The 14,903-nt window shown below is 45.2% G+C and overlaps 1 protein-coding gene across 1 annotated transcript in view; it reads left to right on the plus strand.

Moving 5' to 3' along the window:
- Positions 1–14,903, plus strand: part of LOC103233851 (mucin-16) — a 140,880-nt gene that overhangs the window by 108,419 nt on the left and 17,558 nt on the right. The window contains 10 exon segments of the mRNA XM_073016992.1: positions 736–863; positions 1,090–1,157; positions 1,783–1,955; positions 2,289–2,324; positions 3,760–3,881; positions 4,092–4,159; positions 4,756–4,928; positions 5,257–5,292; positions 11,084–11,208; positions 11,306–11,373. Of these exon segments, the coding sequence (XP_072873093.1) occupies positions 736–863; positions 1,090–1,157; positions 1,783–1,955; positions 2,289–2,324; positions 3,760–3,881; positions 4,092–4,159; positions 4,756–4,928; positions 5,257–5,292; positions 11,084–11,208; positions 11,306–11,373 (997 nt within the window).

The raw sequence follows: 14,903 nt of genomic DNA on the forward strand, positions 1-14,903 counted from the left end.
TGGTGAAGGTGGTGGTTTTGGTAGTGATTGACAATATTAATGATGATGTTGACAATGATAATAATGATGATGATGGTGGTGGTGGTTATAATGGTAATCATGTGATGATGAGGAGGATAGTTGTGGGGGTGATTATGGGAAGAATGATGGTGGTAAGGATGGTGGTGGTTGTGGTAGTGATTGACAATAGTGATTGTGATGGTTACAATGAAGATAATGATGATTATAATGATGATGGTTGTGATGGTGGTGGTGGTGATGAGAGTAATGATGATATGATAATGGTGTTGGTAATCATGGTGCTGGTGATGATGATGCAAATGATGATGGTTGTGGTGGTGGTGATGATGATGATGATGGTAGTGGGGATGCTAGAATCATCCCTACCATGGTTTTGGTCATGATTTTGGTGCTGATGTGGGTAGTGCTGATGCTGGTGGTGATGACAATAATAATAGTGAGGCTCACAGTGTTGGTGACATTGATGATGACAATGGTGATAATAAAGGTAATATTTAGTATTATGGAACTCTGAATATGCACCAAGAAGTATGCTAGCTACTACTATTATTTAGTAGGCTTTGTTAGAAACTTCTATCGTTATAGTCGAGGGACACATGGAAACTTTTTATTTTATTCTCTTTAAATCCCGTTGCATATGTTTAGAAGTAGGCCTTTTAGAAATCTATGAAGTTCTCCACTTTTGAACATGTCGTTTCTTTCCCACCTCCACAGCAGCTGCCAGCCCTCTCCTGGTGCCGTTCACTCTCAACTTCACCATCACCAACCTGCGGTATGAGGAGAACATGCAGCACCCTGGCTCCAGGAAGTTCAACACCACGGAGAGGGTCCTTCAGGGCCTGGTAAGAGCCCCAAGCATCTCACTCTACCCAGTTCACCTTGTCTAGCCCCACCTCTCTCACTCATGGCAGGGCACAGAAGAAGATCTCACCCACCTCCCCTCACACCCAGAGACATGAGCCCCCATCCACTGATGCCAGGCCCACCTACTGGTGCCAGCCCCAATGACTAGTCCCCTGCCCCTACCCCCTCAGCCATCCTACTCACCTCCCTCTCCCTCCCCCACAGCTCAGGCCCCTGTTCAAGAGTACCAGTGTTGGCCCTCTGTACTCTGGCTGCAGACTGACCTTGCTCAGGTGAGACCTTAGAATTGCCAACCTTTGTTGCCCCAATTGTTTCCAGTCTCCATGAGTTTGCACTTCTTTTTTCCTGCCCTCTCTGTGGTTATTCTCATCAAAGATGGAACTCAAGGAACAGTGGCTCCAAGACTCATCTGTCTCCCAATATTACCACTGCCCCCTGCCATCCTACCCAAATCAACTGAAAATTTCCACAGGGTCCATCAGAAAGATTGGACTTTCACCCTGGCCATCCCTCTGAATTCCCTCTTTTTTCCCCACCTCCTTTGCCTTTAGGTGTTAAATTCTCTAACTAGGATTTCTCTCAAGACAAACATGCCCCATTCACTTGTTTAATTCTCAATTCCAGCTCTTCACCTGTCTCTAGTCTAAGCTGTCTTGTCCCCATGCCATGAGAATGCAAGAGCCACACTGCAATGTTAGAAAAATGTTTGTATCCACAAGTATGCTCACTGTAACAAGCTGGACAGTAGTCAGTGCACTCAGAGAATCTAAGTGTGGCTTCTCATCTGTGTACCAGGCTTCTCATTTCCTGTGGCCCCTTCCTGTCCTTCGCTCAGCAATCTTGGGACTCCTCCTTAGACAAAACTTTATTATTATTCCCCTCACCTGCCCTCTCCAGGCCTGAGAAGGATGGGGCAGCCACTGGAGTGGACGCCATCTGCACCCACCACCCTGACCCCAAAAGCCCTAGGCTGGACAGAGAGCAGTTGTATTGGGAGCTGAGCCAACTGACCCACAGCATCACTGAGCTGGGCCCCTATACCCTGGACAACGACAGCCTCTTTGTCAATGGTGAGCAACTGTGATGTGGTTGGAGTTTCTTCTTCCTCATTGAGCAGGCCTCTACTCTCTGTCTTGAGGTCACACTCCCTACCTGGCCATTAAAGTCTCGGCCATGTTGTCTGTATTTGATGACTAATCTGAACTTCATGGTTTCTTCTTCATCTTGTACTGGAGACTTTCATCCTCAGGACCTTCTTCCCTGATCTGAGGGTGCTTATAGAGAATCCTCAAAGTCCATGTTCCCTGAAACTCCTTCAATTGCACCATGGTAGTACTGACCCCTTTTAGTCCCCTACATTTCCCTTAACCCTTACCCACTCTCCTTCCTCCCTCTCTACGCAGGTTTCACCCATCGGAGCTCTGTGCCCACCACCAGCAGTGAGTATTCTACTAACATTCCAGTGGCCCAAATCCTACTCCAAGCAGGACAGGAGCTGACCTGCTTCTCCTATGCCCCTATATCTTCTTCATGAGGGAAAGATCTGACAGGGTATAAATGATTCCCTTTCCCTCTGGCCCAGCTCCAGAGAGACACTAATCTCAAGCCCCGTATGCAGAAATACTCCTATTTGCTGGCATTTCTGCCATGAAAGAGCTTGCTGCTTTAACTAATGCGGGCTTCTCCTCAGCTCCTGGGATCCCCACAGTGTATCTGGGAGCATCTAGGACTCCAACCTCGATACTTGGCCCTTCAGGTAAGTGCCAGTCGATGACACCTCTATTAGAGTATGCATGATGAGTGTCAACATCTCTGTTCTTTTTACTTAAATAAAGATTAAAAATCATAGCAAATTTACTGATGATGAGTCACCCAACAAACTTTTTTGAGCACCCACTTTCTGCCAGGCCCTAGAGATAAGGCAGGGAACACAAAAGAGGTAAAAATCTCTGCCCTCAGAGAGCTTATTTTATTTTGAGGATGATGTGGGATAGTGGTGATGATGATGTTGCTGGAGATGATTGCAATAATGATGGTGATGCTGATGACCATGATGTGATGATAATGGTGATTATGAAGATGATGATGATGATGATACTGATGATGGTAGTGGTTTTGACAGTAATGATGATGTGATGATGATGATGATGATAGTGTTGGTGGTGATTATAGGAAGGATGACAGTGGTGGTGATGGTGGTGATTGTGGCGGTGATTGACAATGTGATGGTGATACTGACAATGAGGATAATGATGATAGTGGTGGTGGTGGTGGTGGTGGTGGTGGTGGTGGTTATGATGGTTGAGGACGATGTGATGAGGGTGTTGGTGATCATGGTACTAGTGGTGGTGATGTGGATCATGATGGGTGTGTGGCGGTGGTGGTGGTGGTGGTGATGATGATGATGGTGGTGGTGATCGTTATGATGGTAAGGATGAAATAGTGATGGTGCTGGTGACCGCGTTCCTGGTGGTGATAGTGGAGGTGATGATGTGGATGATGATGATGATGGGGATGGGGATGATAGGGATTATGATGATCTTGGTTTTGGTCCTGATGGTGGTGGTGATGACAATAATGAAAGTGATGGCCGCAGTGTTGGTGATGATGATGATGGTGGTGATAACAAAGGTAATAGATAGTACCTAGTATTATGGAACACTGAATATGCATGAAAGGTTGTGCTCAGCATCTAACTATTATTATTTAGCATGCTATATGAAAAACTTTAATCATTATAGTCAAGGGAGGCATGAAAACCTATTTTATCACTCTCTTTAAATCTGGTTGCATATGTTTAGAGATAAGTCTATTACAAACTCTTAAATGTTCTCTGCTTTTGAACATAGTGTTTATTTCCCACCTACACTACAGCTGCCAGCCATCTCCTGATACTATTCACCCTCAACTTCACCATCACTAACCTGCAGTATGAGGAGAACATGTGGCCTGGCTCCAGGAAGTTCAACACTACAGAGAGGGTCCTTCAGGGTCTGGTGAGAGCCCTGCCCACCTCACTCTGCCCTGCCCACCTTGTCTCGTTCCATCTACGTCACCCATTCCAAGGCATGGAAGAAGATCTCACCCACCTCCCCTCACCTGAGAGATGCAATTCTCGCCCCCTGATTACAGCCCCTCCCACCTTACATCTTCCTCGCTCCTATGTCCTCAGCTGTCCTACTCACCTCCCTCTTCCTCCACCACAGCTAAGGCCCTTGCTCAAGAACACCAGTGTTGGCCCTCTGTGTTCTGGCTGCAGGCTGACCTTGCTCAGGTGAGAACTGAGAATAACCAATCTGGCTGCCCCAAGTGTTCCCAGGCCCAAGGAGTTTGGTCAGCTTTCTTCCTTCCCTCCCTATGGAAGTCCTCAGCACGAGTGGAATTCAGGCATTGGTGGCTCCAGGACCAACATATCTCCTGATCCGACCACCTCCCCCATCAACCGAGAGAACTTGCAGGGCCCATCAGTCAGATCAGGCTTCTACCTTGGTGATCTCTCTGAATTTCTTACTTCTCCCCACCTCCCTCTCCTTCAGGTGTTAAATTATCTTCCAAGGTTTCTCTCAGGATAAACATCCCCCATCCACTTGCTTTTATCCCCAATTCCAGCTCTTAATGTTTCTCAAGTCTGGGTTGTCCTGTCCCCATGCCATGAGAATACAGTTTTATAAAATTCTTGTATTCCTGACCCTACTCACATTCCCAGGCTGCCTGGAAGTCAGCACATTCAGAAAATCTTAGTATGGCTTCTCACCTGTCCACCAGGAGTCTCATTTCCTCTGTCCCCTTCCTGTCCTGCCCTCAGGAATCTCATAATGCCTCCCTGTAGGCAGTCTATTTAATGTCATTCCCCTTATCTGCCCTCCCTAGGCCAGAGAAGGATGGGGAAGCCACCGGAGTGGATGTCATCTGCACCCACCGCCCTGACCCCACAGGCCCTGGGCTGGACAGAGAGCAGCTGTATTTGGAGCTGAGCCAGCTGACCCATAGCATCACTGAGCTGGGCCCCTACACCCTGGACAGGGACAGTCTCTATGTCAATGGTGAGCAGCTGTGATGTGGTTGGAGAGTCTTCCTCTTTGCTGGGCAGCCTCTTACTCTCTGACTTGAGGTCACACTCCCTGACTGGCCACTGAAGTCTTGGCTATGTTGTCTTTGTGTGATGACTGATGTCTGAACTTCATAGTTTCTTCATCTTGGACTAGTTCATCCCAAGTACCTTCTTCCCTGATCTGAGAGTACTGATAGAGAATCTTCAAAGGCCTCTGTTCCTTGAAACTTCTTCCATTCCACTGGGTATCTGTGACCCCTATTTGATTGCCCACCTCTCCCTTAACCCTTACCCACTCTCCTCTCTCCTTCTCTATGCAGGTTTCACCCATCAGAGCTCTGTGCCCACCACCAGCAGTGAGTATTCAACCGATGTTCCAGTGGCCCCAATTATATGCCAAGCAGGGCAGGAGCTGTCCCCTCTTCCTATGCCCCTATGTCCTCTTCATAAGGAAAGGGGCTGGGAGGGCACAAGTTATTCCCTTTCCCTTCTGACCAACTCCAGAGAGAGACTCAACTCAGGCCTCATATGCAGCAAGGCCTGTAAATAGTTGTATTTGCTGACCTTTCTGCCATGAGAGGGTTGGATGCTTCCACTGAAGAGGGCTTCTCTGTAGCTCTTGGGACTACCACAGTGGACCTGGGAAATTCTGGGGCTCCATCCCTTCTACTGGTCCCTTGAATAAGTATGTGCCAATGGCACCTCTGTTAGAGCATGGCTGATGAGCGTAAACATCTCTTCCATTATTCAGTCTAATAAAGATGGAAATTCTTTATAAATCTAGTGATGATGAGCCAACCAACAAACTTTATTGAGCACTGTGCCAAGCCCTGGGGCTCTGCCAAATCCTGGGGATATGGCATGGATCATGAAACAATTAATAATCTCTCCTCTCAGAGAGCTATTTTTATGATGATACTGATGGTGGCAATGATGACGACAATGGTGATGGTGATTATGATGATCATGATGACAATGGTGATGGTGGTGGTGATGATGGTAATGATGATGATGGTGATGGTGGTAATGATGGTGGTGATTATGACAATAAAGATGGTGATGGTGACAAGGATGGTGATGATTATGATGGTGGTGGTGATAACAAAGGTAATAGATAATATATGAACTTATTGGGTCCTGAATATGCACCAAAGTGCTATGCTCAGTGTTTAACTAGTACTATTTAATATGATTTCTAAAAAGAAAAAAAAAACTTGAATTATTATAGGCAAAAGAATTATGGGAACCTTTTATTTTGTCACTCACTTTAAGTCCTGTTGCATATTTTTTTAAGTCCATTGCAAACACATTTTCTCTGCTTTGAACATTGTGTTTATATCCAGTCACCCCAATGGTGCATAAAACTGCTGATTGGAGCAACTGTGTCTTACTCCCTTGTGCTTCCCTAGTATCTACTTCAGGACCTTGTACATGGTAGACTGACAGATTTAGATCTACAGGAAAACATGGATTTTCCCAGAGAAGGAAAGAATGAAGTATGCTTTCTTATAATGTATGGAAACTTTCCTCTTCTGCCTTGGTTCAACTTTAGTGTCTGCCAGAGTTTACACTGGAAAGCTATATGGCATCTGCTGCACTCCCTCATCCATGACAGACATCATTAATTGATTGCAGCATTCATGGCAGACATCACCAATTGATAATAGCGTTCATTTTCTCTCAGTTCAAAACAGCTTCAGAATGGTTACCAAAAAAAAAAAATCAGTCTCTACCAATTCAGTTGGAGCTGACTCAGGATTATGGGGCAGAATTCAAGAGAGTTAGGTTCCTTGATGATGTGTAGTTGGCTCTTTGGTTTTCCTAGAAGGCTCAACTCAGGCTCAGCTTGGTCATTGCTGATATCCTTTCTTCCACTTGATCGATTTGGCTGTTGATACTTGTGTATGCTTCACAAAGTTTTTGTGCTGTGTTTTTCAGCTCCATCAGGTTGTTTATGTTCCTCTCTAAACTGTTTATTCTAGTTAGCAATTCCTTTAACCTTTCATCAAGATTCTTGGCTTCTTTGCATTGCATTAGGACATGCTCCCTTAGCTCATTGTACTTTTTTATTGCCTATCTTCTGAAGCCTATTTCTGTCAATTCATCCATCTGATCCTCCATTCAGTTCTGCACCCTTAATGGAGAGATGTTGCAGTCATTTGGAGGAGAAGAGGCACTCTGGTCTTTTGGGTTTTCAGCATATTTTTGTTGATTCTTTCTTATCTTTGTGAGTTTTAGTTTCAGGCTTTGAGGCTGCTGATCCTTGGAGGGGTTTTTGTGGAGGCCTTTTTGTTGTTGTAGTTGTTGTTGATGCTGTTGTTGTCACTTTCTGCTTGTTTTTCTGTCAATAGTCAGGTCCCTCTTCTGTAGGGCTGCTGCAGTTTGCTAGGGGTTCACTTCAGGCCCTATTCATCTGATTCACTCCCATGCCTGGAGATGTCACACAGGGAGGCTGGAGAGGAGCAAAGATAGGTGCCTGCTTCTTCTGGGACCTCTGATCTCGAGGGGCACCAACCTGATGCCAGGAGGATCACTCCTGTATAGGGTGTCTGACAACTATTGTTGGAGGGTCTCACCCAGTTGACTGGCATGGGGAACAGGACCCATTTAATGAAGCACTTTGTCCCTGGTGGAGAGGGGGTGCTTCACTGGGGGGAAACCCACACATCTGGGCTGCCTGGATTCCTCAGAACTACCAGGAGGAGAGGCTAACTCTGCTGGTCCACAGAGACTGCAGCCACCCCTCCCACTAGGTGCTCAAGCCCAGGGAGTCCGAATTCTGTCCCTGAGCCTCTGGCTGGAATTATTGGGGATCCTGCAGGAAAGCCCTCCCCACTGAGGAAGGTTGGGTAAGGGTAAGCCCTGAAGAGTCACTTTGGCTGCAGACTGCCACAGCTAGTGTGTTGGATTGTGGGGACAAACCTTGGGACGAAGCCATTCAGTCTTACTGGCTCCAGCAGGGAAAAAGCACAGCCTGGAGCTACAGAAAGGGGTGCCACCCTTCCCCCACCCAGGGAGCTTAGCGTGTTAGGCAGTTGTGAGTCCCAGTGCTGGCTGTTGCACCTCCCTCAAGGAACTCAAAAGACTTAGACAGCAGGCAGCTGCAGCCAGTGCTGGTCGCCCCTCCCCCGGGGAGTTCCATAGGCTTAGGCAGATTCCAGCTGTAAGAATCTGTGCATTCTGGGGTTGGGACACTAGGTCCCAGTGGCATGGGTTCGCGAATGGGATCTTCCAATCTGTGGGTCGCACAGTTCCGTGGAAAAAGCACAGTTTCTCCAGATTGGATAGCCCGCTCACTCACCACCTCCCTTGGCGGGGGGGAAGGGGTTCCCCTTCCCCTTGTGTCTCTCAGGTGGGCCACCACACCACACTGCTCTTCCTTCTCTCCGTGGGTCACTGCCAGCCTTCTAGTCAATTTTGATGAGGGAACCTGGATATCTTGGTTGCCAGGGAAGGATTCACACACTTACTGTGTTTTTTCCAACGGGAGCCTCCAAGCGCTGCTGCTGCTAGCCGACCGTCTTGGCCGCCAGAGCCACATCTATTATTTTTTTATTTTTTGATTATGGCAATTCTTGTAGAAGTAAGGTGGTATCACATTATGGTTTTGATTTTCATTTCCCTGGTCATTAGTGATGAACATTTTTTCATATGTTCATTGGTCATTTGTGTATCTTCTTTCGAGAATTGTCTATTCATGTCCTTAGCCCACTTTTTGATGGGATTGTTTGTTTTTTTCTTGCTATTTTGTTTGAGTTCGTTGTAGATTCTAGATATTAGTCCTTTGTTGGATATATAGATTGTGAAGATTTTTCTCCCAGTCTGTGGGTTGTCTGTTCAATTTGTCTGAAGGAAAAGTCAATTTCTTACACTAATTTGTCTCACTCATACTTCCAAATGAGATCCTGGGTTTTTTTGTTTGTTTGTTTGTTTGTTTTCTGTTAGTCCTTCACAATACTTCTCTCACTTTTTTGAACTTATTGGTTTATATTCTGTTGTCTGCTTCTCTTTTATAGGAATGTAACTTCTTATGGGCTTTCTCTATTATACCACTTGTGGGTTTTTGTTTTGTTTTGTTTTTGTCCTCGGATCCATTCTCCAACCTTCCTGTGCTCTGTGGGATACAGTTCTGACTCATGAAAACTTCATTTCCCAGGTTCCCATGCTAACTGTTAGGTTAACTGCCTGTTAGGTTCAGCCAATAGGAGGCATTGGTGGGACAATGGTGGGCGGGGCTATTGAAGGGCCAGAATATTTCTTTGCCCCACTCCCCTGCTCCCCTTCAAATGTTCCTGGAGCAGTGTAGGACCAATTCCATATACATGGAAGGAAGGTAAAGTGGATAGATGGAAGGAAGAAGTGATGAATGGAAGGAGGAAGGGATAGAGGATGGATGAGTGGATTGAAGAAATAAAAAAATGGATGAAAGAAGAAAAGGAGGAGGAAAGGTGGATAAGTGGATGGAAGGAAGAAAAGAGAGGTGTAAGGAAGGAAAGATAGATGATGGATGGATGGGTGGATGGGTGGGTGGATGAATGGGTGGATGGATGGATGGATGAACAGATGGGTGGGTGAGTGAATGAATGGATGAATGGTTGGATGGACAGATGGATGAACGGATGGGTGGGTGGATGGATGGATGGATGGACAGATGAGTGGGTAGGTGGATGGATGGATAGATGGATGGATAAATGAATGGATGGATGGATGGATGGATGGATGGTTGGATGGATGGATGGATGGATAAATGGATGGATGGATGGGTAAAAAGAAGGAAAGAAGTGAGAGGAGGAAGAGGAAGGATAAATAAATGATAGAAGGTACAATGAAAGGAAGGAAGTCAGCAAGAAAGAAAGGATGCATTAATAGAATGAAAGATTGAAGGGAAGAAGAAATGATGGAAACAGAGAAGGAGAGAAGGAAGAATGAACAGAAGGAAGTTCAGGAGAGAAAGAAGGAGAGAAGGAAGAATGAACAGAAGGAAATTCAAGAGTGATGAAAAGAAGAAAGGCAGGGAGAGAAGGAGAGGTAAACTTTTCTTCTAGCAGTTTGTCTTAAATCTTAGCTTGGCTGGGCGCAGTGACTCATGCCTATGATCCCAGCACTTTGGGAGGCTGAGGCGGGTGGATCTCAAGGTCAGGAGATCGAGACCATCCTGGCTAACATGGTGAAACTCCGTCTCTACTGAAAAAAAAAAAAAAAAAAAAATAGCCTGGTGTGGTGGTGCTCGCCTGTGATCCCAGCTACTCAGGAGGCTGAGGCAGGAGAATGGCATAAAACCTGGAGGTGGAGCTTGTAGTGAGCCGAGATCGCACCACTGCTCTCCAGCCTGGGCGACAGAGTGAGACTCTGTCCCAAAACAAAAAAAAAAGAAAAAAGAAAAAAGTAAAAAAAAATCCTTAGCTCATACTTCCATAAAGTTCCACACAGAGGGAGTGATTAGAAAGCATTTGTGATATATTTTATATAACAAACATGTACACCATATTGACCTGTGTGCCCAGCAGTGCTTACATGCTTTACAATGATTAACGTGTTTAAGCTTTATAACAACTGTTGAGGCAGGAATAATCATTGTGAACCATCGTCATCTCATTTTACAGATGAGTAAACTGAGGTGCAGAGAGGTTGGTTATGGCTGCAAAGATTGTTGGCCATGTTAACCAATGCATAGAAGATTAGCATACCTGATTGTGAGTGCAGGAGAGAGAAATGGGAGAAAGGCAGAGAAGGATCAAGGGGGAGACAGGAAAAGAGAGAGAGAGAATACATTTTTTAAAAATGTCTGGAGTCATGCATGACTTCTGCATCAGTGTGGTAATACGGAGCCTTTCCCTGGGAAAGATCAGAATCACTGGCACTTTTTACAGAATCCTCCCTTCCTGCATTTGGGTAGGACCTCATCTGGACATCCCAAATCATTAAGCGCACCCTTATTGGCTGCTGGAGATGTCTCCATTAAAAGTCAGCCTTGGGCTTATTGAGAGGTGGACACAGGGTCTTTGGAACCCACTGCCCCTACCCTGTCCCACACCACTCCCTATCCACCCATCATCCTCCCCAAGAGCTTCATCTCTCTCTGTCTCTCTCTGTCTCTCTCTGTCTCTCTCTGTCTCTCTCTCTCTCTCTCTCTTCCCCCTGCCCTAGCCGGGGTGGTCAGCGAGGAGCCATTCACACTGAACTTCACCATCAACAACCTGCGCTACATGGCGGACATGGGTCAACCCGGCTCCCTCAAGTTCAACATCACAGACAACGTCATGCAGCACCTGGTGAGAGGCCTGCCTCCCCCTGCAGCCCTGCCATGCCCATCCTAGGGCTGTTGCCTGCCTGCCTCTGACCAACCCCGGCTCCCTTCTCCCTCTGCAGCTCAGCCCTTTGTTCCAGAGGAGCAGCCTGGGTGCACGGTACACAGGCTGCAGGGTCATTGCACTAAGGTGAGAAACTCCCCCACCCACAGCCCACCACCAAGAAGTTAGGGTTCTGACTGGGAGGGCCTTTTTGGGTTGGGGTGGGCTATATTTTTTTTGTCTTTTCATCTTTCTTTTTTTTTTTTTTTTTTTTTTGAGATGAAGTTTTGCTCTCGTTGCCCAGGCTGGAGTGCAATGGCACGATCTTGGCTCGCTGCAACCTCTGCCTCCTGGGTTCAAGTGATTCTCCTGCCTCAGCCTCCAGAGTAGCTGGGATTACAGGCATGTACCACCATGCCTGGCTATTTTGTTGTTGTTGTTGTTTGTTTGTTTGTATTTGTAGTAGAGATGGGGTTTCTCCATGTTGGTCAGGCTGATCTCGAACTCCTGACCTCAGGTGATCCGCTCTCCTCGGCCTCCCAAAGTGCTGGGATTACAGGTGTGAGCCACCACGTCCAGCCCCATTTTTTTTTCAAAATGGATTTAAGGAGTGCAAGTGCAGTTTTTGTTACATGCATATATTGCATAGTGAAGTCTGCAGACAGTAGACTTTCAGACAGTAGCTTTTAGTGTACACATCACCCAAATAGTGTACATTGTACCATTAAGTGAGGTTCCCCACCCTTCTCTCACTCTCCCACCTTTCTGAGTATCCAGTGTCTATTATTCCACACTCCATGTCCACGTGTACATGGACCTGGAGTCCATGCTCCCACGTATAAGTGAAAACGTATGATATTTGACCATGAGCTAATGGACATGGAGTCCATTGGCTCCCACTTATAAGTGAGAACATGCGGTATTTTACTTTCTATTTCTGAGTTGTTTCACTTAAGGTAATGGACTCCCATTCCATCCATGTTTCTGCAAAAGACATGATTTCACTCTTTTTATGACTGAATAGTATTTCGTGGTGTATATATATATATACATATATATATCACATTTTCTTTAGCCAGTCTTCTGTTGAGGGACACTTAGGTTAGGTCCATATCTTTGCTATTGTGAATAGTGCTACAATAAACAAACATGTGCAGGTGTCTCTTTGATATAATGATTTCTTTTCCATTGGGTAGATCCCCAAGAGTGGGATTGCTGGGTCAAATGGTAGTTTTACATTTTTGTTCTTTGAGAAATCCTCATATTGTTTTCCATAGAGATTGTACTAATTCAGTCTCCCGCCAACAGTGTATAAGAGTTCCCTTTTTTTTTTTTATTCTTGCCAGCATCTGGTTGTTTGGCGTTTATCTGGTTGGTGGGTTGGTTGGTTTTTGTCTTTTTAGTGATTGTTATTCTGACTGGTATAAATAAGTTTTTTATTTATTCCTGACAATTTGATTTTTTGACATATAAAAATTGCTTGCATTTAAAATGTACAACTTGATATTTTGGTATACATTGTAAAACGATGGCCACATTTCAGCTAATTAATATATCTATTACCTCTACATAGTTTTCATGTTTGTACCCTTTGACCAATATCACTCCATTTGCTCCTCCTCCCAGCCCCTGGCAACCACCATCCTACTCTCTGCTTCTATGAGTTTGACAATTTTAGATTCCACCTGTAAGTTAGATCGTGCGGTATTTGTCTTTCTGTGCCTGGCTTGTTTCACTTAGCCTAATGTCCTCCAGTTCCATCTATGTTATCCCAAGGGGCAGAATCTTCTTCTTTTTAAAGACCAAGTAATATTTCATTGTATATGTGTATGCCACATTTTCTTTATCCATTCATCCACTGAAGGTCATTTAGCTTGTTTCTATATCTTGGCTATTTTGAACAGTGCTACAATGAACATAGGAGTGCAGCTATCTCTTTAAGATACAGGTTTCATTTCTTTTTCTTTTTTTTTCACCCAAGCTGGAGTGCAGTGGTGCAACCTCAGCTCACTGCAAACTCTGCCTCCTGAGTTCAAGCAATTCTTGTACCTCAACCTCCCAAGGAGTTTTGCTTTTGCTACCCAGGCTGGAGTGCAGTGGTGCGATCTCAACTTATCACAACCTCCGCCTCCCAGGTTCAAGCGATTCTCCTGCCTCAGCCTCCCAGGTAGAAAGTATTGGGTGCCCAATACCAAACCAGGCTAAATTTTTTTGCATTTTTAGTAGAGAAGGGGTTTTGCCATGTTGTCCAGGCTAGTCTCTAATTCCTGGCCTTAAGTGATCCACCTGCCTCGGCCTCCTGAAGTTCTGGGATTTTACAGGCACGAACCACCACATCTGGCCTCATTTCCTTTAGATATATATGGGTTGAGCTATTCTCAGAGGGTCCTTTTCTGCATCTGTTTTTTAAAATCACATTATTAATTTTTTATATTGTGGCAAAAATACATGTAACATAAAATCTGCCATTTTGACCATTTTTAAATGTACAATTCAGTGACATCGATTATATTCACAATGTCATGCAGCCATCACCACTATTTATTTCCAAAACTTTTCCATTGGGTAGATCCCCAACAGTGGGATTGCTGGGTCAAATGGTAGTTCTAATTTTTTTTGTTCTTTGAGAAATCTCCATACTGTTTTTCATTCAAGGTTGTACTAATTTACATTCCCACCAACAGTGTATAAGAGTTTCCTTTTCATGCATCTTTGCCAGCTTGACTTTTCTGGGTCACTTTGCACTCTTGGTATTTACTAGATACTTCTCCATTCATATTTTTACTCAACCCATGCCCATGGCACCACTCCTCTACCATTCCCACCAACCATGTATAAGAGTTTCCTTTCCTTGCATCCTTGCCAACTTGAATTCTTTGGGTCAGTTTGCACTCTCTTGGTATTTACTATTTACTTCTCCATTTATATTTTTACTCAACTGATGCCCCTGGCTCTGCTCCTCTGAGGCAGGTGCTGGGTACTATAGTTATAAGACAGATGCTGTCCCTGCCCTCACCCAGTGGAGAACAGATGCTAAACAGGAACATAAATATCTAAGTAAAGTGGCTTCAAATGGGGTAAAGTGATATGAAACATAAATAAATAGCAAGTAATGGGAAGAGCAACTTTACCCAGGATGAATCTTGGGCTGTGTCCGAAATGGCCATGAAAACTGTTCCAGGCAGGGAGAACAGCATGAGAAAAGGTCTTGAGGTGCAAATGAGCTTGGCGTGTTCTACAAAGAGCAAAGAGGCCAGTGTGGCTGGAGCAGAGAGAAAGCAAGAAGGAAAGAGAGAGGATGAGACCCAAGACATCAGCAGGGTTGAAGGGCCTTGGAGGACTTGGATTTTTTTTTTTTTTTTTTTTTTTTTAAGATGGAGCTTTGCTCTTGTTGCCCAGGCATGATCTCAGCTCACCACAACCTCCGCCTCCTGTGTTCAAGTGATTCCCCTGCCTCAGCCTCCCGAGTAGCTGGGATTACAGGCTTGCACCACCACATCCGGCTAATTTTGTATTTTTAGTAGAAATGGGACTTCTCCATGTGGGTCAGGCTGGTCTCAAACTCCCAACCTCAGGTGATCCGCCCGCCTCAGCCTCCCGAAGTGCTGGGATTATAGGTGTGAGCCCCTGTGCCCAGCCTGGATTTTTTTTTTTTTTTTCTAAATTGTGGTAACATA

Source organism: Chlorocebus sabaeus, chromosome 6 (assembly GCF_047675955.1).
Source record: "Chlorocebus sabaeus isolate Y175 chromosome 6, mChlSab1.0.hap1, whole genome shotgun sequence".
NCBI classification, from domain to species: domain Eukaryota; kingdom Metazoa; phylum Chordata; class Mammalia; order Primates; family Cercopithecidae; genus Chlorocebus; species Chlorocebus sabaeus.